The sequence below is a fragment of the Ruditapes philippinarum genome, unplaced genomic scaffold (assembly GCF_026571515.1).
Source record: "Ruditapes philippinarum isolate M1 unplaced genomic scaffold, ASM2657151v2 ctg948_1_1_1_1, whole genome shotgun sequence".
In the NCBI taxonomy this organism is placed as follows: Eukaryota; Metazoa; Mollusca; class Bivalvia; order Venerida; family Veneridae; genus Ruditapes; species Ruditapes philippinarum.
This window is the reverse complement of record NW_026854272.1, coordinates 17,587-38,653: the sequence shown is the minus strand read 5'-3', so window position 1 is coordinate 38,653 and position 21,067 is coordinate 17,587. Positions and strand designations below refer to the sequence as shown.

General features: G+C 32.9%; 2 protein-coding genes across 2 annotated transcripts; one reads left to right on the top strand and one right to left on the bottom strand.

Moving 5' to 3' along the window:
- Positions 1-968: 968 nt before the first annotated feature.
- LOC132739613 (DNA-directed RNA polymerases I and III subunit RPAC2-like) lies at positions 969-6,068 on the bottom strand. Its single transcript, XM_060727358.1, has 5 exons — positions 5,950-6,068; positions 4,172-4,275; positions 2,811-2,887; positions 2,487-2,566; positions 969-1,308 (listed from the first exon to the last, which is right to left on the bottom strand). The coding sequence occupies exons 1-5, from the start codon at positions 6,025-6,027 to the stop codon at positions 1,240-1,242; spliced, it is 408 nt and encodes a 135-aa protein (XP_060583341.1). The 5' UTR covers positions 6,028-6,068; the 3' UTR covers positions 969-1,239.
- Positions 6,069-6,096: 28 nt separating this feature from the next.
- On the top strand, positions 6,097-18,431 carry LOC132739611 (vesicle-associated membrane protein 7-like). Its single transcript, XM_060727357.1, has 9 exons — positions 6,097-6,230; positions 7,912-8,058; positions 9,246-9,303; positions 10,109-10,158; positions 10,668-10,755; positions 13,956-14,049; positions 15,013-15,080; positions 16,913-17,005; positions 18,221-18,431. Exons 2-9 carry the CDS (start codon positions 7,913-7,915, stop codon positions 18,284-18,286), a joined length of 663 nt encoding a protein of 220 aa, XP_060583340.1. The 5' UTR covers positions 6,097-6,230; position 7,912; the 3' UTR covers positions 18,287-18,431.
- The last annotated feature ends 2,636 nt before the right edge of the window (positions 18,432-21,067 follow it).

Sequence of the window (21,067 nt, the reverse complement as noted above, 5' to 3'; positions counted from 1 at the left end):
CAAATTAATATCTCAAACAGTTCAGTCAAAAAGTGGACTGGTACTAAAAACTTAACCAAGATTCTAAGTCGATAAAAGGCCTTAATTTTTAAAACAAATCCTTGACAGAGTTACCTTCTCTTGCGTACAGATGGGGGTAATGATGTGAAATAGCATTAAAAGTTTCAAAGCAATATCTCAAAGGGTTAAGGCAATAAGTGGATTTTACCCATATTCAATGTATTTTCTAAGTCAAAAAGGGGCATAATTCTGTCAAAAACCTTGACAGAGTTATGTCCTCTTGTCTGTTGATGAAGGTCGTGATGGTAAACAAGTATGGTCAGTTTCAAAGCAATACCTCCAATGGTTTTGAAATAAAGTGAGGTGGTACAAAAAACTTAACCAAGATTCTAAGTCGATAAAAGGCCTTAATTTTTAAAACAAATCCTTGACAGAGTTACCTTCTCTTGCGTACAGATGGGGGTAATGATGTGAAATAGCATTAAAAGTTTCAAAGCAATATCTCAAAGGGTTAAGGCAATAAGTGGATTTTACCCATATTCAATGTATTTTCTAAGTCAAAAAGGGGCATAATTCTGTCAAAAACCTTGACAGAGTTATGTCCTCTTGTCTGTTGATGAAGGTCGTGATGGTAAACAAGTATGGTCAGTTTCAAAGCAATACCTCCAATGGTTTTGAAATAAAGTGAGGTGGTACAAAAAACTTAACCAAGCTCAATACACTTTCTAAGTCAAAAAAGGGCCATAATTCTGTCAAAAACCTTGACAGAGTTATGTACTCTTGTCTGTAGATGGAGGTTATGATGGTGAACAAGTATGGTAAGTTTCAAAGCCATACTTGTAATACTTCTGAAATAAAGTGGGGTGGTACGAAAAACTTAACCAAGGTGTGACGCCAACGCTAACGCTAACGCCGACGCCGACGCGAGTAGGATAGCTCCCCTTTTCATAGAAAAGTCGAGCTAAAAATGGCTCAACACTTGAATATAGCATTAAGTCAATGATAATAAAGATGTCATGCAGATTAACCAACATGCTCTGCATGGATTATTATCATTTACATTCAAGATTCATCTGTGTGAAGTTTAGAACTGTTTTTTTTTTAAATCAGGCAATTCCTCATTTCCCCTGTAATGACAGGAAGTGTTCTTTTCAAAGACTGGTCACATTTTCAATTCAATGTTCCTTTTTTATATTCTGGTAGACTGGAACCTTTATTAGACTGGTTTACGGGTTCTGATCATCCGGTTGACTGGTCCATAGCTTCAATATCCGACTGGTTTCTCCTTTTGTGTTCATTAATGCTAGTCTGAAAAAGGTTAAAACATTATTTAATGGCTCTAATATAGTACAATACTAGTTCATAAGCAGTCTGGATAGCTCAATAGGTAGTGTGTTGGACTGTGAATCAGGCAACCGGGTTCGATTCCCGTACAACGCAGGTCACTTTTGTTGGGAGTGATTATGAAATAATTTATACAGTCATTCGCACTGTACCTCTGCTCTGGTATACACAGAAGTTAATCAGTTCCTTGCGGAAGTGAAGGCAACTAGTACTGGTAAACTGCTTGATATCATGCTCAGGAAAGATGAGGTGGCTGAACTGTGCTTGAGTAAATTTAATGTGGCTTTCTACCATGATCCAGAGTGAAAACTACCAACACCACCACCACCACACTAATTCATCCCATCAGGTAAAAATATGATAGGTTCTTTTAAGAAAAGACCAATTTTTTCCCCTGCATTGTACTCTACAACACTATTAAATGGGAAGACATATAAGTATTTATATCACAACTTCTTTTGATAATTCAAGTTTCATATCAATCTAAAGTTTGGGTGATAAATATACATGACGAAAACCCTACAAGAAGGGAATTAATTCCAGTATTTTTTATAGCTGAGTAGCAGTTCCTTTACACTGAATTGGCTATTTTCATATTTTATATCCTTTACAGAATTGTTGTTGTTATGCTTTATGCTAGATATGAAGTATTTTAAATTATGATCACTTAATATATTCTTTTGTGACTACTTAAAAATGGTATGGCACAGACATGCATATAATCATGATGTGATTATATTTGTGTAGGTTCAATACTGAATTTATTGAACTTGTTGAATTAAAATATATTATGATTGCCAAAGGCTTGCATATTGTAATTTAGTTAAACTTGTTCAATAAATTCAATATTGAACTAACACCCATACAATATCCTCAATGTCTTGTTAAAAATAAAGTAAGAATAAAATAAGACAGAACTGGGAAAAAGTCTTTCAAGGACAGACTGAAGTTTTCTCTCACCACTTCAGGTCAGTCAATATTACTTCTGATCAATATATTATTAAACATTGTGACAATGCAGTCTAGAATACAAGTAATTCTCACTGAATGAGGGACATCATCATCTACTCTTTTAAGTTAAATTGTACATTTATATGCCCTTAAGAAAATTAAGTTTTACAAACACGAGTGTGTAAACTTACCTCAAATGTTCTTAGCACATGTTCACATACAGTGTTTAGATCCTTAAGTCCTTTTCTTAAAACATCTATTGATGGCTTTCCTGAAGTAAAATAAAGAAATATCTTTACACATGTACATAAAATGTTTCTATTTATAAAAAAAAAAAAAATACACAGCTAAATCGCCAAAAAAATAATAAATTTTTTTTAATATATCCTCAAACATTTTATGTAATCAATTTTTTTTGTTAATTACATTGTAATTATATTTGGCAACTGTTGCTATTTAAATTGGTACACAAAAAAAACCCATCATATTATTATCAATGTAAAATTGTACATTACCATATGTTTGTATTCTAAAATTAATCTTTTCCTCAGATGGATGAGGGATACTGTACCCACAAAACTGTGTATCTGGGCTGGAAATAAATTATTAATAATTTATTGTATTATTCACCTACATCAAAATACTTTCAAACACTTTTCTTGTCTTTCAATAAACTAAGACTGATAATGTTTTGCCGTACAAATAGACAAAGACCAACGGGTATCCCTTTTGCATTTTTTTTCAGGCACAAGCAGGGATATTGGTAGAACTATATCAACCATCTTTGAATATGAATAGGTTTCAATTAGCCTGACAAATTCTGCACCTTACACAATCTGCACCCAAAGGCCAAAGAAGATAGTTGATGATGATGATAGTTTCCATAGTGATTTATTGCATATTAAAAATTTCATATTAATCTATATTAATATTCTATGGATAAATATAACTTTATTTATTTGATTTGATAGGATCTTGTGGGTGATTCTACATCAAGAACCCTATGAATGTGTCTGATACTAATATAAAATAATAATCAAAGACAAGCTGAAATGAACACTTTGGCATTAAATCTAACATGTCACAGTCATCTTTTGTTTTCGCTTTTTGTTGAACACACAATCGCAAATTTAAAGGTAATATGGCAACTTTCCAACTTCTCTAGTGGGGGAATATCTCATGTGCCATTGTATGCAAATTTCAGACACATACAGGCACCAGAGTTTGACCACCAGCATTCTGCAAGATAGCATATTAACTCAAATCTGGATAGGTTCCTCACATTAAAGAATACAAAGTCTCTGGTAGGATTCGAACAAACAGAAACTACTCAGCCATGGACACCCCTAAACAGTCTTTAAGTGTTCAATAATTCCTAATGGCTATATAGAACTATATTCAAATAAAGCTTTTGGGGATACCTGAATGTTTTATGAGCTGGAAAAAGGTATGGTAGATAACCAAACTTATCAAAATTAAAAAGAGGTAAAGGACAAACTGTCAATTAGTTGCAATAAAGTTTTGCTTAAAATTTGTAACGGTCAAAACAGTTAAAACTAATGTCATGGTTCAAAACTGTTCACTATTAATGGGAGTAGATGTGTAAGCTGCCGGATAGCTCTATAACTCAGTGAAATTCCAGGACGAATTTCAACATAGCACTGGAGTATGTCACTGTTCACTATTTAGGGGAGAAGATGTGTTAGCGGCCAGATTTCTCAGTCGATAGAGCCTTGATACGGTATTTGGAGGGTCCCGGGTTCCAGTCCTGGTCAGGCTGCAAGTTTTTCTCGCCCTGTCACACTAATTACATGTAGACATGAAATAGAAACACAAGATACAAAATGAGGAATGAATAAAAAAAAAGTCATTTTACTTTTTCATGATCATGTATCTCAAGGAATTTCCGAGTGTGTGATCTTCGTTGTTCAGAACAAAAGTCTGACATGTTTCATCCTCCTCTGCTCCCTCAGTAGGCATCTTTCAAAAAATAAAATTGAGCCGCATCACGACAAAACCAACATAGCGCTTTTGCGTCCAGCGTGGATCCAGACCAGCCTGCGCATCAGTGCAGTCTGATCAGGATCCATGCTGGTCGCTTACAAACCCTATAACAAGTAGAGAAACTCAGATAGCAAACAGCATTGATCTTGATCAGACTGACCGGATGCGCAGGCTGATCTTAATCCATGCTGGTCGCAAACGCACTATGTTGGTTTTGTCATGACGTGGCTCATTAATATTTACAATAGACATTATATCATGTCATTATGTTGATAACTGTTGATAAAGTGTATGTCTAATAAATTTAGCATTATCAGTTGCCTTCAGCTTTATCATACACCTAATCCATATACAATGTAATAAAATAAAAATAATGAAATATTTATAAATTTTAACTCTTAAAAGTTTGAAATATTAAACTGATCAATTTGCCTAATAATTTTGTAACATCAGATACATGTACTAGCATGGTATTCTCTATAAAAAGCTAGCATTATGCATGGTCAAAATATATTGATTGATTCCGAGATATTTTCGTTCTGGGGCAGAATCTCGCTTTACTAACTACATAGCAGTTTCACAACTGTTTTGAAGAAGTATTTTTGTTATTTTCAGACAACTTATTTGCCCAATCTGATTAAAATCAGCTTCTAAATAACGTTATACATTAGAATCTGACAACAACCAATAGGTTATCACCTTCTTTAAAACCGAGATTCTGACCCAGAATGAAAAATATCTCAGAATCTGGCTTTGGCATGTCACTATATTTTGTCTAATTACTAGTAACTACATGTACATATATACAAGAAATAATTTAAGTAGAACTAAACTTAAGTTAGGGTTGTCATTAAAAGGCAGCTGCAGACAGTCCAACATAAAAATAGTCCGATATATGAGATAAAACCAAATATGACTGCCACAATATATTGTGACCTAGCTAAAGAGACTTCAGCAAACAGGTTTTATAGTACTGCTAGACCTCAAAGTTTATCAGTGGGTTCGTATTTCATAAAATTTGCCCCAATTGCTGCCCTTTATATTATCACGTGACTAGCGAGAATTTAGGTTTGGATACCTTTGCATGACATTTTGTGACACATGACCCAAATGCTATTTTTAATTGAAAACATCACTTTGCAATTATAAATAGCAGTGTATTTATTCAATAACAGACATTGTACCAAAAACTTGTCGGATTTATATTGTTTTGAGTGATGATTAATGAATTATTTGTTTGTTTTGAATAGGCTTTTATGTATGGTACACAAACAGCCAAAATTCAGGTAGTTTTCGCAAAAAGGGTTGACCCACAACGTCACTGTTGCACATCAAAATTAGTTCTTGCTTCCATAACTTTGTCGCTTTTATTTTGACGCTGTGCAACTGTAACAGGTCTAACAGAGCTATAAAACCTGTTCGCTGAAGTCTTTTTAGCTACATCAAAAAAAAAGTGACATGTTAAGTTTAATTTGTCTATAACACTGTATAAATCGTCAGAAACTTTTTGGGTACGAGCTGACTGGAGTACGCACTAACATCGATAACCAAGCACCTATTAATCAAGATCAATATCACGAAAACCACTCTCACATTTATACAGATAATGTTAACATACGTCTAGTTATTTAGAAAAGTTGAGAATCATACCACATATATTTTCATTTTATCTTTCTCTGGTTCTAAAACTTTTTGTTTGGACCCACTATTTTGGATGTTAGATGACATATTTTCACGTTGCGCAAATTTAGTCTGTGTACGAAAAAGCTTGTCGTATAGAATGGTTACTTTAATTTAGTTTACTCTTTATGAATTTGCGGTTCTTAATCTCATTTATTAAACCAGTCAGTCATGTGTTAGTGATGTCATTTCCCAAGTAAACAGAGGCTGTCAAATAGTGAAAGTAGGAAGAAAGCCATTTAAATTAACAGGTTTGACAATGACTTTGATGTGTACTGTATAGTTTATGAAGTTTATATACAATCTATGATTGAGAAACTTTATTTTTAATCTGACAACCACTTTATATCAAATATAGCCAAGTGACTAGGTTTGGACAGTCACTTACATGACTTAGCTAGGACCTACTCCCATTTTACCTCTTTCAAAATTACAATGTATGATTATCCTGATCAATTTAAAAATGATGTCTGGTTTAAAATTTTTCAAAGAAACATTGAGATAATTTTTACGGCGATGTATTTTGCATGTAACATGAAAAAAAAAGCTGTAAAATGAGTCAAACCATTCTTACAAGTATCTATATAATATGAAATTAGGCAAAGCCTATGAACGGGGAAGTCGTTAAAAAATTCCTTACATTCTTTCCGTTTTAAAATTGTCATTGGGTATTACATGCACCGCTTCCGTTTTCACTCGGAACACTTGACGTTTATTATTTATCGGAAAAGTTGAGATTTGTTCCGTTATCGGAATACCCCGCCTTTTATCATTGAGTGACATTGTAAATGGCGGCGCCCGACTAGAACTGACACTGAAAATTTCATTGATAGGTATAGAATTCCACATATTTTTAAAAAAATTTGTATTTGATTTTCTTTTAAATATACACGTGTAGTCTATAGCCGGGCAAGCCAAAGCCCTGGGACCCGCTTCGCGGGCCCGGTCTTTGACTTCCCCGTAACATTAAAATTCATTTCAGGTATGTAGATGTATGTATAAAATCATGTTTTGAAGGTTCATTTGCATTAAAATGCTAAAGAAAACAACTAAAAATTGTCTTAAATAGGAGATTGAATAAGTGTTTCCTTTCAAACAAAATAAAAAAAATGCACTTACGATTAATGATTTATATGTGTAAATAATTGAACCGCTAATTATCCAAGAAATATTTTTCAATTTCGGTAATAATTAAACACGTAATATTTTACTTGATATATTTTTATCTACTGTTCTGTAAATACATTAATGCAAGTCAGTTGAATTTCGGTACATTTGATGTTTTTTGATTAAACAACTGGAACTACATGTGTGTGAACATCAAAGATTGACTTATTCTTTTGAAGGGTCAGAGAGGTCATCTTGTGTGTAGATTTCATGTGTGTTGTTGAATAATGGCAACATGCTATCTTATTTATTTGTGGATTCACACATGTGAACAATGTTTTTTGTATTTATAAGCACTGTTGAATTTAGGCAATCAGTCATTTCAATGTGCGCATCACATTTATCAGAATCGGGATGGTCTAATCATAAGAGAAAGGATTATAATAACTAGCATCTCACCTTTAAGACATTAAAGATATGAATTTTTTTCTTCTTTTTTCCCGCCTCGACCCTACCTTTTTTTTTTAAAAAGATCAATATACCAAAAGGTAAAAAAAATGGCCTTTAAATGTTCTGTGTGAGAAACATCAAAAAGATTCTTTCTTTTTACCTTTCAATTTTTTTCAAGTGCTCACTGCTGTTACCCTGTCGCTGTTTTAGAAATGGAATGACAATAATGAACTGTTCATACTGAAAGATAATTTAAGTCCTGTGAAGATATTATCTATGCCTATGGTTTATAGTACCATGTTTTTTTTTTTTATTATGCACTTGAAGTCACGTGTAAACTTTATCTGTCTGAAGACATACTAACTATTTTTACAGGATGCCTATCCTTTTTTGTACTGTGGCACGGGGAACAACAGTCCTGGCTAAATATGCCAGTTGTGCAGGAAACTTCACGGAAGTAACGGAACAAATTCTTGCAAAAATACCACCTGATAATTCCAAGCTTACATACTCACATGGAAGGTAATCAGCAGTTTCCTAGAATAACTGTCATAAATTATAATATATTAATTGTTTTAATATAGGTAATTGCTGCTGAATATATTTTTTTAAGATTTAAGTGTTTGTTCGGGAGTACAATAGTTATGTTTTACCAACTACTAGTCCCAGCTTCATTTTCCAGCCTCTTTATATGACAAGGTAACTTTGGTCTGATGATGTTTTGGTGACAGTTTAAAGGTGATTATCTTTAGTTGTCTGTGCCTGACTGTGCATTCTTTCAGGCACAAATATGCCCCCAAATAAAATCACGACCTTCTGTAAGCCATCTGGATAATCTTCCACAAATGGAAGAATCCAAATACTTTGCATGATCCAAACTCACAACATCAAGGAGTGCTTAGAAGTCAATGACCTTAACCACTTATGCTTGACCTTTGAGGCACCTCATTACTCTGACCCTTATTTTTCAAGTTTTACCATATCTCTCCTTTTGACTTTATTTAGAATGTAATTTAGATTTTATTTTCCTGTTACATTAGTAATCTTTGCTAAAAGTAACTACATGTATTTCTTTTTTTCTGATTTTTCAGTCAATCTTTTTGTTCACAGAAAGGATTTACAGTTGGATATGTGTTTTATATCATGTATTGCTGTGTTCATAAGACTGGTTCAAAATTTTCAATATTAATGTTATTGTCTTAATCAGACATTTCAAGTGAAAGTTTTATGCTTACCTTCTTTTAAATGTTTATAAATCAACATTAAGTATATGTTAGTGTTCACCCGTGATGTTCTACAGAAATTAGAAACTTCGACGGTTGCGATAGCGACAGGAGAATGTTTCTAATTTCTGTAGAACAGCACGGATGAATACTAACATATTTAGTGTCAAGCTTTATTTGGCCTCATTATCATTCACTTTATTACGCCACTATACAGTTTTATGAAGTACTATGAAAAATAGAAGTCGACAATGGACTGAATTCGATATAGTTTTGACTTTTGTACTTCTATGAAAATTAACACACAGAATTTTGAAGAAATACAGCGTTTTCATTGGATGACAAATAAAGTTGGACACTTATGTTGAGAGTTGTTCTTTATCACCATTGTCACCATGTCGATGTCAAACATGACGTGTTGATTAGAAAATATATACAGAAAGAAGCTGAATACCGACAACAATTTGTATTTTCCTTTCTTTTCAGTTATTTATTTCATTATATCTGCGAGGACCGAATTGTTTACCTTTGTATAACAGATGATGTAAGTAGATTTTGTATAATTTGCATCTTTAAGAGAATTTTAAAGTTTTATGCAATATGTTCAAACATTACAATGTATTTATATAATGAAAATCAGTAGCTTATTTGTATCTGCTTCCTAGCATTAACCAGTGCTGGTGTGAAATCATGTTTATGACCCAAGTAGGGCTCAAACCTATGATCCCTACAGTGTCATTTGATAACATAACTCCTTGCATATCACATGTGAGATGTCCATGTCATATGATTTTTACATGTGCTGTATAACTACTGCATACACTTAAACATTTGTTTGCATTAAGTTTTGTAGCATAGAGCATCCCTTATTAACATTTTATGTTGTTGTTTTTTTTGGTTGTTTTTTAATAAAACTTCATATAAGTTATCAGATGATGATTAAAGCGTTTAAATGATATTCATATAGGATTATACAGTAAAACTTGTATAGAGTCTATGTGAAATCTCTAAATCTTTTAGGGTTTACATGAAATCCCTGATTTCATGACATTTGTTTACAATAACATAAGGTCACCGCTAATGGCTGCCCCCATAACTTGCAAGATTATTTTAGCTATATTTTTGTTTTATCTTTCATTATAATTAAGAATAAACAACATATACCATGTTGGAGAAAAATATTTGCAGATTCCATTGGTACATACATTGGCATAATCATTAGTGATGAGCATATTACTCAAATGTCACTTGATAACCCACCATGGTAAACTGTTACAATGAATAAGTGTTACACACATTTTGTCTATTGTATTTATATGTGTATTTTATTGTTTATGTTTTTCTTGCAGGATTATGAAAGGGCAAAGGCATTTACATTCCTGACAGAAATTAAGAGGAAGTAAGTTTCTTTCACTCTTTTCAATGAAATATCTCTGTTTATCGCCATCAAGATATACTTAGAATGATGTATGGTAGACCGCACAAGTAATTTATTTTAATTTTTTAGCTCGACTATTCTAAGAAAACGGAGAGCTATTGTACCCACACAGATGTCGGCATCACATGTTGGTTTAGTTTTTATGTGCAAGTTGGTATCTCCAAAGCTACCAGAGGAAATTGGTTGAAACTGTATACACTTATTTGACAGCATTGGAGATCACTGTCAAAGGCATATAACTCTAACATGGATTTTGACAGAATTATGGCCCTTTTTAAACCTAGAAAATTCTTCATAATCCAGGGCTCTTGTTTTGCTATCAAGCAGTGAGAGAAGTTGAATCCTATCAACAGTTTTTATTTTTGTATACATTTGTTGAATATTTAACACTTTTATTAACACAACTTAATGAAATGTCATATTAGTAAAGAGAAAAAAAGTAAGATTAGAATATTTTTTTGAAAATTTAGATTCCAGATGCAGTATGGTGTGAGGGCACAGACAGCATTACCTTATGCAATGAACAGTGAGTTCAGCAGAGTAATGGCCACACAAATGGTAAATATTGTAATGTTTTTATTTACACCTTTTAATGGATATCTGTTTATAAGCCATTTTCGTAGTCAAGACAGCTTGTACATTTTACCTGTATCTATTGCAAATTAAGACAACTTAATGTTACAATTAAGTGGCCTTTGGATCACACCTTGTCGTATTTTCTTCAGAAGTATCTGTCTTATTTTCCATTTCTATTTACCTTACGATACCTCATACTGTTCAGGCCTCGACATTAACTTTTTTATCAGGTGGTAAGCCGGACCACTAGATTTGAAATTAAGGTGGTCCTTCCAGAAGTCAAGTGGTCAATTATTATTATATCAGTTTACTGCAAGTTTAGAAAAAGGTATGCTTAAAATTAATGACAAAGATGTATGATTAACCTTTAAAGAAAACAGACATTTTAGATACAATATTTTTATCTAATCATAAATTAAGGAGAGCAAGTTAGTAGGTATTCTTTAGTAGGTATTCTGTCGTGAAGTTATTTTTCATAGCTCATTCAAAAATACACAACAGGGCTCTTATTTGTGTTAACTTTTATATTGAAGTGATTTCTCCCTCAACTCAAGTTAGGGAATAGTGAAACCATTTGTGTCTGGGTTTTTTCTTACTGTTATTCAAATATGTATTGCTGATACGTGGTATGTCTTATAATCATGATAATTACATGTATCTTTTATAGATTAACATTTTTAATAAAAACTAATCAATTATCTTAAAACAAGGAAACATCTAAAGGATAAAAAATAAAAACAACTTTATATATCACTATAGTTTAGCTTATTTTTCTCACAGTTTTATTATGAGTACAGAATTTTTACCGCCTTGTTGCTTGTTGGTTGATGTTTTTTTTTTACAATGAGTATTTTTAACCTTTTATTTAAAAAAAAAAGAAATTTTAACTCTGGAAGAAATGGATCTCTTATCGTGAAGATAACTTATGCAAAGAATTACTAGATGTATTTTTTCCAGTTCCTTTAGTTTGCTGCCATTATTCATGTATATGAAATTTAAAGTTCATATGGTATCCCATACAATATCATAATTACCATCGTCGGATACCCATGTGTGATTAACATGTAACATAACATAAATGTTAAAGGTTCCACCGTGGTAATCAGACGATGCATCATTACTAGCATAATTTGAATGCAATTTGTACCTAGCTTAATATCACAAATTCTTAAAGCTACAGTCTCACTTACATCCCGGCAGAGCCCTGGTAGACGTCCGGGATGATCCGGGAATTGTCTACCGGGATGATCCGGGAACGACCGGGAACAACCGGAGTACATCCGTAACTCTGCCGGGATGATCCGGGAACATCCGGCATTCGACCCCAGATGGAATAAAATATTTAATATCACCGGGCTGGTCCGGGATGATCCGGGGTATGATATAGCCGGTAGAGCTACGGTATAGCCCCGGTATATGCCAACAGAGCCCCGGTGACTACAGGCAGAGCCCCGGAGGATAAAGGTAGAGCTACGGTTGATCCCGGTAGAGCCCCGGCAAAGCCCGGATCATTTAAAAAAAAATAACGACAATTTGCGATGATTGCATTTGTTTGTATTAAAGCCCTACCCATTTCCCTTCTATCAAGTATGGCATACGGATTTTTCAGAAAGTCATCATGAATTACTATTCTGGAACAATAGATATTATATTAAATAAAAATTATGTATCAATGTTATCATTTTCGGGAGTTTTTAATCTACCGGGGTTCTCTGCCTGGATCGACCGGGGCTCTGCCTGGGTCAACCAGGGCTCTTCTGGCGTCATCCTGGTACGACCGTGGAAGCACCGGCATGAACCGTAGCTTCACCTGGGCTCTGCCTGGATGATCCGGAGCGCATCATGGGTTGTTAGTTGGGAACTACCGTAGTGCTGCCGGGCCAAGTGTGACCGCAACAATAATTTCACCCCGGATCGTCCCGGTAACTTACCGGGATGGTCCTGGGCTCTGCCGTAAGTGAGACCGTAGCTTTACACTTTTAACTTGCAACGACAAAATTTTAGCGATTTAAAATGAAAGTTATTGATGATTTAAGACCTTCTAATCAGATTAATCTATTAATGAACCATAATTATACATGTTCATATGACAAATGGTTTTAAACAAAATGTATATAACATTTTTGACCAAATCGTCATTCTCCCAAATGAACCTTGCACAAACAAGAAAATTCAAGTGGTCCGATGGACCAGTGCATTTTAAAATTAGGTGGTCCTTGCCAAAATCAGGTGGTCTCGGACCAACGGACCACCGCTAATGTCGAGGCCTGCTGTTTGACCTAAATTGTGATGATGCGCCATTATCCAAACAAAAATAAACCACATACTAATAACTTAAGTTCACACGTGTGTTCATTACCATATTGTTTCATAATTGATCTTTGAATGCCTTTTTTGTTGCCTTGGTGTTTAATTACATCATAATATATGAAATTTTTTCCACTTTAATTTTTTGATATATTTTTTTCCATCAAGTCAAGATGGTATATATTACAATTTTCTTGCATATCAGACTGGTGTTTCAGTTAGTTTTACCCATGCAGGAACTTTCATCTGGCGTAGAATGTGCCAGATAAGTCACATACTATACAATATCACGCTAAGAATGACGTAATTTCACCATTATGAATGAAGTTGTAATTTCACACACTGTTGTAAGCAAATTGTAACAGGTGTAATGACATAAATTTACGTGGAAAATTGTTTTATTGATGTAAAGAATCTAAAATACGATTGAATATAGTAGAATATGCAAGAAAAAATATCCGACATATGTTTGCGGTTCATATAGGAATATCCATCCCTCGGGGACCCGCCTGTGGCCCCATGGACGGATATTTTGATATGAACCGCAAACATATGACAGATATTATTAATCCTGTTGGAACTAAAAATAATAAGCGTACACCACCTGTATAGAGCCAGACCAGCCTGCACTTACATGCAGTCTTACCAGTTTTTATTATTCTCTAGTTTGCATCTTGATATCCCCAAAATTGATAATGGACAGTTCAAAAAAAAAAAATCCATTTGAATAAGCTAGGGTTTGAATCTGGTTGAAATTATTAAGTGCATAATTAAATTGATAGGCTTTGATAAAAGGAAAAAAAGAGCATTGCTTGATTACATGTTCTTTGATATATTTATGATGTTAACATGTTAGATGATTTACTTCTTTACAGAGAGTTTCCTCCGATATTAACAAATCATCAGACAAATTGGAAAATGCCAAAGGTCAAGTGGAAGAATTGAAAGGAATCATGGTCAGAAATATAGGTAGATATTTATTCTTCAAGTTTGAGGACGTCGTTAGTTAATTTAGCATACATTATAACAGTCAGCAGCTTGGTGTTTTAATCGTCTACTAACCATGCAGTCTTGAAGCCAATTTTTGTATACATTCAATTATTTAAGCAGGTTATATGGCCCTATATAAAAGATGGTTTGTATATATAACCCAAGCTGCTAGGCAACAGTTATATTGAAAAATGACTATATTACCTGTCAAGAATCTGTAAAACAAATTTATACTACAGCAAAATTCCTTTATTTTAGGACAAAATTAAATTAATTACTAAATTGACTGCAGCTGTATATTTAGTTTATAAACTTCACGTTTATCCAATGAAAAGGGACGATACAAATACATTTTGTATGTAGTATAATAAAACAGGAGTGTTGTTAACTCTATGAGAGCTGGAGCTAGAAGCAATGTTGATTGTCTCGGCCACATGTATAGAGCCAGATCAAACTTGATATTGTAAGTTACTCATTGTCATTATTTGGTTTTTGGGAATTCAAAACAGAGTAAGTTTATACTGTAAAATCAACGTCCGAGACACAAAAAACCTTCCTTAACTAAAACTCAGAGATCAGGTATTTGATTGGTCTGAAACCAGGACAGAAAATACATTTTTAGCTCCACTTTTTTTAGAATAGAATGCTATTGTTTTGAATGTTTTCACCCTGGTGTCAGGGTGGTTGTCACACTTTGGTTAAAGTTTTTGTCTCTCTCAAACTTTTGAAGGGAATGGGTTGAAACTTCACACACTTGTTCTCTGTGATTATCTAACATGATGGGCATAGGACCCATAACCCTAAGATACGTATTTACACAAAGTCATGCCTCTTTTCTTACTGTAAAGTGCTGAGAATAGCCAAGAACACTGTCTTACGGACAGCTCTTGTTTGTTTTGACATGAGTTATTAATATCTTTGTATAATTTTTCCCTCAATCAGATCAGATAGCAGATAGAGGTGAAAGATTAGAATTGTTGGTGGACAAATCAGAAGATCTAAGTGCCAATGTAAGTGATTACTTGTAAATCGTTAAACCTTTGCTTAAGAAGAAAGCCTGTCAGGTAAGCTCAGTAGAGTGTAAAGTGTACAGGTCTTAGAATAACTGGATTGTAGGTCATGTTGTTTTGTGAGAAAATGGTTTAAAATACTACAACTTTATCAAAATTAATCATGTGGAAAATTAGAGAAGTGCTTATAGATGAAAATTGGTTTGTATTGGTATAGAAACTGCTACAGATAACTTGTTTTCCTGGTATATAGCAGTAATGATGTTTACCAAGCTCTTATCGTTATAGGAGGTTTGTCAGGCATCAAAGGTTGTCATGTACAAAGGTCTGTCCTATATGCCCCCCCTTCAACTTTAAAATTGAGAGCATACAACAATTGGGTCAGTCTAAGATGTCCGTATTAATGTATGTCACTTTTTGCTTGTCCCATCAGTAACTCAAGATGGAATAAACCTAAGTAGGGACATAGTGGTATAGTTGGCGCAGTTTTTTTTTTTTTTTTAAAGGTTGTATTTCACTATTAGTGGTAACTGATCTTTACGACAAGGTTAGCACCAGGCAAAGCTCTTTGCATTGATATAAAACTTAATACTTCAGTAAATGTGTTCAGGATTATAACTGAAGGTCATTTTCCAAGACCCATAACTCTGGCATGGATTTTTATTAAAATGCAGCCTTTTATATTAAAGTTCTGGTTATCATTTTTGCATGCTGAAGGTTATCACACGAAACTGTCAATTTCAAGTCCCATTACTTAAGCATCGATTTTTAACAAAATCATGGCCCTTTGTTCCCTGAAGAAGAAAAAAAGTCTGGTCAAAGTTTTGCGTGCAATTTCAATCTTCCACTGGTGTCCACTTGACTCATAACATGTTCTTAAAAGATCCTGTAACACAAATTTTTTTATGGTTTTATATCATAAATATGATGCTTAATTTAAGATTATTCAATTTTGTAAGTTCAAAAAAACATTATTTATAAAGATATTACCAAATTTAACATTTCATGTAAATAAAGGGAGGTAATAAAAAATTTATTTCTATAAAGACTTAAGTCAAATTTTTCAATAAGAAATAAACGTATATATTTTAATGATTACATATTCTTTGATGTTTGAAAATTGTTTTTATAAGCATAATTATATACATATATATAAATTCACTTAAAGGGATATTCAGGCAAAATAATGACAAAAATATTAAAATGATCTTATGTACTTAAATCACGCTAAAATGACATTTCTTGAAGTTTCAGCATGAATTTCTTATTTAATTCAATATATTTTTGATTTGAAGCGTACATATATTTATATATGTTGAACAAAATCTAGACCCGATTAGAATCGCCAAATAGTTTTAAAACAAGTCACATGACTTGAACAAACCCTTTGAAGTTACAATAACATATTTAATGGATATTGTATGATTGAAACAAGTCTTAAGTCATTCATTTGACATGTTCTTTAACGTTTCCAGAGTTCAATTTGACAACTATTGTAAAATCCTAGCGCTCTAACCTGACTCACGCGGGTCAAGTTAGGAAACCACCATTTTATTCTTTATATGGATAAAAGTTTTGTTCCTTTGACTGTCTAATATATTCATTTTGAGGGCATTTACAGAATAATGACTGAAAAACTAAGAAATGAAAATTTTGCCTGTGTCTCCCTTTAAGAGTGGTTTACAATCTCAATTACAATATACAGGATATTTAAATGAAATTGTCGTATTTGTTACTAGTAATTCCTACATTCTCCAGGCTCTTATTCTATTGTCATGTACTGAGAGCAGCAGAGTGCACAATTCTCCTTAAAACAATTGTTTTTATTTCAGGCTATCACTTTTAAGAAAACCAGCCGAAATTTGGCACGTTCTTTGTGGTGGAAAAATATAAAAATAACCATTATAATTGCTGTTGTTATAATTGTAAGTATAAAGCTAGAATATTTTTAAGTTGATATGAGATGTTTCAGTACTAAATAATCACTATGTTGATTATTACACATATTGTATATACCTATAAATTTTCGCCCTTAAAATACATGCAAAACTCGAAGATCTAATATAATGCAAAGGATTAAAAATTCTGTATTATGTTAGTGATAAATAAGGTAACATTCATTGATGTTCTCATTTGTTCTCATCTTAGCTGTGTATAACATAGCATTTTAAAAAGGGAACAAAAACTAATGAAAACATTACTTATTCATGAGTAATTCATGAATTTTATTTCAGGTATATTTGAGCCGCGTCACGACAAAACCAACATAATGGGTTTGTGACCAGCATGGATCCAGACCAGCCTGCACATCCGCGCAGTCTGATCAGGATCCATACTGTTCGCTTACAGACCCTATAACAAATAAAGAAACTGATAACGAACAGCATGGATCCTGATCAGACTGCGCGGATGTGCATGCTGGTCTGGATCCATGCTGGTCGCAAACCCATTATAATGGTTTTGTCGTGATGCGGCTCATTTCTGTTTCTGAAATAACCACATGTGTACTTATATCAAAACTCATTCTGTAGTAGCTTTCTGAGGCCATGAATTTTGCTACTCGCAGTGTTGGAAAATTGATATCTTACTTAATTGATATAAATTTTTGATGCTGCTCATAACAAAATAAAAAGCCTCAGAAAACTTCTGCAACATAAAATTCTGTATTTATTGTCTTTAATTGAGGTTAAGCAATATATATTGCCTGTAGTTGAGATTGATCCAAGATTTGTCAGTTCCAACATGTAAATATTGATTTGAATAGTAACCTGTGGCTTGTAAACTTACTTTTATAAATAATCTCAAATTATTATACAATGTACATGCAGTTATGCCTTCTAAATAGATAAGAGTTGGCTTTTAAACCAACTGTACAGAAGGTCTACACTCTGTCATTTTAAAGATAGTAGGAGCATTTTTAATACCTTGTTTCAATTTTGTAAATCCAATTTCCTATTGGATATAGGAAATTTTATTGATATTTTTCATACCCTATTCCTGTTTTTGATACATCTCCATTATTAATTTACTATTTCCAGGTTGTTATTCCATTTTTCAATTTACTATTTCCAGGTTGTTATTCCATTTTTCAATTTACTATTTTCAGGTTGTTATTCCATTTTTATATTAACTATTTCCAGGTTGTTATTTACTTTATTGTATCAGCGGCATGTGGAGGATTGGATTGGCCATGCACGAGGAAATGATGATACAGTATTGGTGTATAGCAGGAAAATGTACAAAGTGATTCAATATTACACACAGCATCCTATGTTAACACTTGTGATAACAGTTTTCTCTACCCTTAGTACTCTTTATCAACGTTAAAAGGCTGACATCTAGACAAAAATGTCTTTGATCTTTAATATGCTCTATATTTCACAGACTTGTCCGTCTTTCAATACTGACAAAACCATTCATCATTGATAGTGAAAGTTTCAAAATATAAGTTAACTGGATAGCAAACTGGGCAGATCATGATCAGATGGCACAGATGTGCAGGCTGATATTGGTCTGAACTGCTTGCATGGAAATGTCAGTTGCTGCAAGCAGGCAAAGGGTTACATTCTTTATATTCATTTTGCTGTATAAATTTTTGCTGAGTAATTTTCATGAATTTCAATGATTACATTTTAATTGCTTGACAATGTGTGTTCTTGAACAGTTTCTTTAGAGTCGGTGTATATTTAAGAATGAAATTTGAATATTTACTTATTTAGCATAATTATGTTTTTAAACCTGCTTGAGTCAAAATTGACTAGCCTTTGCCACCAGTATTAAGCCAGGCCAGCCTGTATATCTGTCAGGTTCAGGCTCTGTACTATCAGTTGCTGGGTTGTTGTATTTGTTTTTGTTGAAATCCCCTAAAAATTCAAATGGACTAATCCAGATTCAAAGCAGAACAAATCTATTACACACATTTGTTTAGAAGGTGGACAGGGTCTGGATTAATAAAATACATAATAACCAAGTAATTGTTAATACTTAAAAAAGCTATTTACCAAAATATTAGTTCACAGCTGGTTTGAAATAATTTTACAATTAAAATGCAAATTTCATATATTTGACCTTGACAGTTAAGGTCAGTTAAAGGTCAAGGTCACATTTAGATTAATCATCATGTTTGCTTTGTTATATATGTTTATTTGTCTGAGAATAAATCTAATCAATTTAACAAAGTAAAGACTCGTTAAGCTTAATATCAAACAAAATATAAGCCCAAAATCATTGTTTTTGTAATTTTTTTATTTTAAAGAATTTATTAAAATTGAAACATTCACCTTTTTGTGAAATCGAAATTGTTTTGATTAAGAACCTTTGTATAGAGATATGTGTCTCTGTTATTTTGTAAAATGCTTCCATGTGTATAGAAATATCAATAAATTTACTGCCATGTTTTATTTTAAGACACAGGTACTAGATATGAAAAACTTTGTTAAACATTATATATTGGTTAAGCACTTGTCACAATCAAAACTCTTTGTACTATGGCAAACAAGCAAACAAAACCATCTAGATAGAGCATTTCATTATTTATTACATTTTTTTTTTCTATTCACTTTTGTTCTTATTGTCACTGTTTCATGGGTAAAAGTATTCAGGATTTTTCCTGAAGTTCAGGATTTTCAGTCTCCTGAAAGCCTTCTATTTCCTATGGATAACTATAGAAAAAACTGTTTATTTAAGAATTTTCAGGATTTTTAAAATTTCCATCTTTTACCCATGCTGTTTTATATCAAATCATATAGGTCAGTAATAGACATACTTGCTTTCATTGTTAGCAATCAGAAGAAAAAACCCAGAACTTCTCAATTATTTGTATGTAATCATGTTATGAAATCTTTGTTGAGGTCATACCAATATATTTTTGGAAGAATTAGTCAAATAACTGATATTTAATTAATCTCTTGCTATGCTAGGTGTCCAGAGAATGTTTAAATATTATTTTTGTACAGGTTGATTTTCAAGACCAAGTGGTCATAATTTTTTAAGTGCAAGAAAGGAGATTATTTTTTAATAAAGCCTGCCTAAGCACATTATGCGCAAGATGAGTTTTTGCTATGGCCCTGTGTTTGTGTGAGGTGTTCCTCTTTCAGGCGTCAAAACATTTTCTCCTCCTACACAGCTTCCTACAGAGCTAGGCCAATACTACTACAACTTAGCAGAAGTGTTCCTAGCATGAAGCTTTTAAGAAATAAAAGGGGAAAAAAGATCAAAGAATATCATGATATACAGAAGCCTTCACTGTGGCAAACTGAAAAATCTTTTCTTCTAAAACAGCAATGGCTAGAGCTTAAATATTTGGCATGAAGCACTATCTTGATGATGTTTTTAAATTTTGTTCAAATTATAGCCCTCAAGTCAAAATTATCCCTGCCTTAAGCCTAGATATTTGGCATTTTCTAGTGAACCTCAACTAAATTTGCTCCAATATAAGTAATTGGCGTTAAATTGATCCCGCCAGTTTTTTATTAACATTTATAGTAAGAACATTAAAAAATCTCTTCTGGAACCGCAAATACAAAAGCTTAGATATATGGCATGAAACATTGTCTTCTGGACTCTACAAGGGTTGTTCGAATTATAATTTAACTAAAGTTTGGCCAGTTAGTTTACCTTATATGTAAATAGAAAAAAGTGAAAAAAAATCTTCTAGAGTCTAGAGCTTATAATTATATTTGGTTTAAACATATTTTATTCGATATATTTAGACTATGATGAACAATATTTACACAATACATTTGGGATTAGGCAGAAGCTGTGAAAGCTTTCCAGTGTCCTGGAATTATATTTGACATAAACATTGTCTAGTTGATGTTATTAAAGCTGATTTGAACTTTGATATCAGTTGACGGAAAGTTTTAACTAATGCCTGCCATTCATTTATAGTTATTTATTTTCTGTTTTTGTTTTTTTTTGTCATCCACATGTAAGCCCTAATAGTAACATGAGTGATATAGGGCCATTATGGCCCTCTTGTTTAGTTT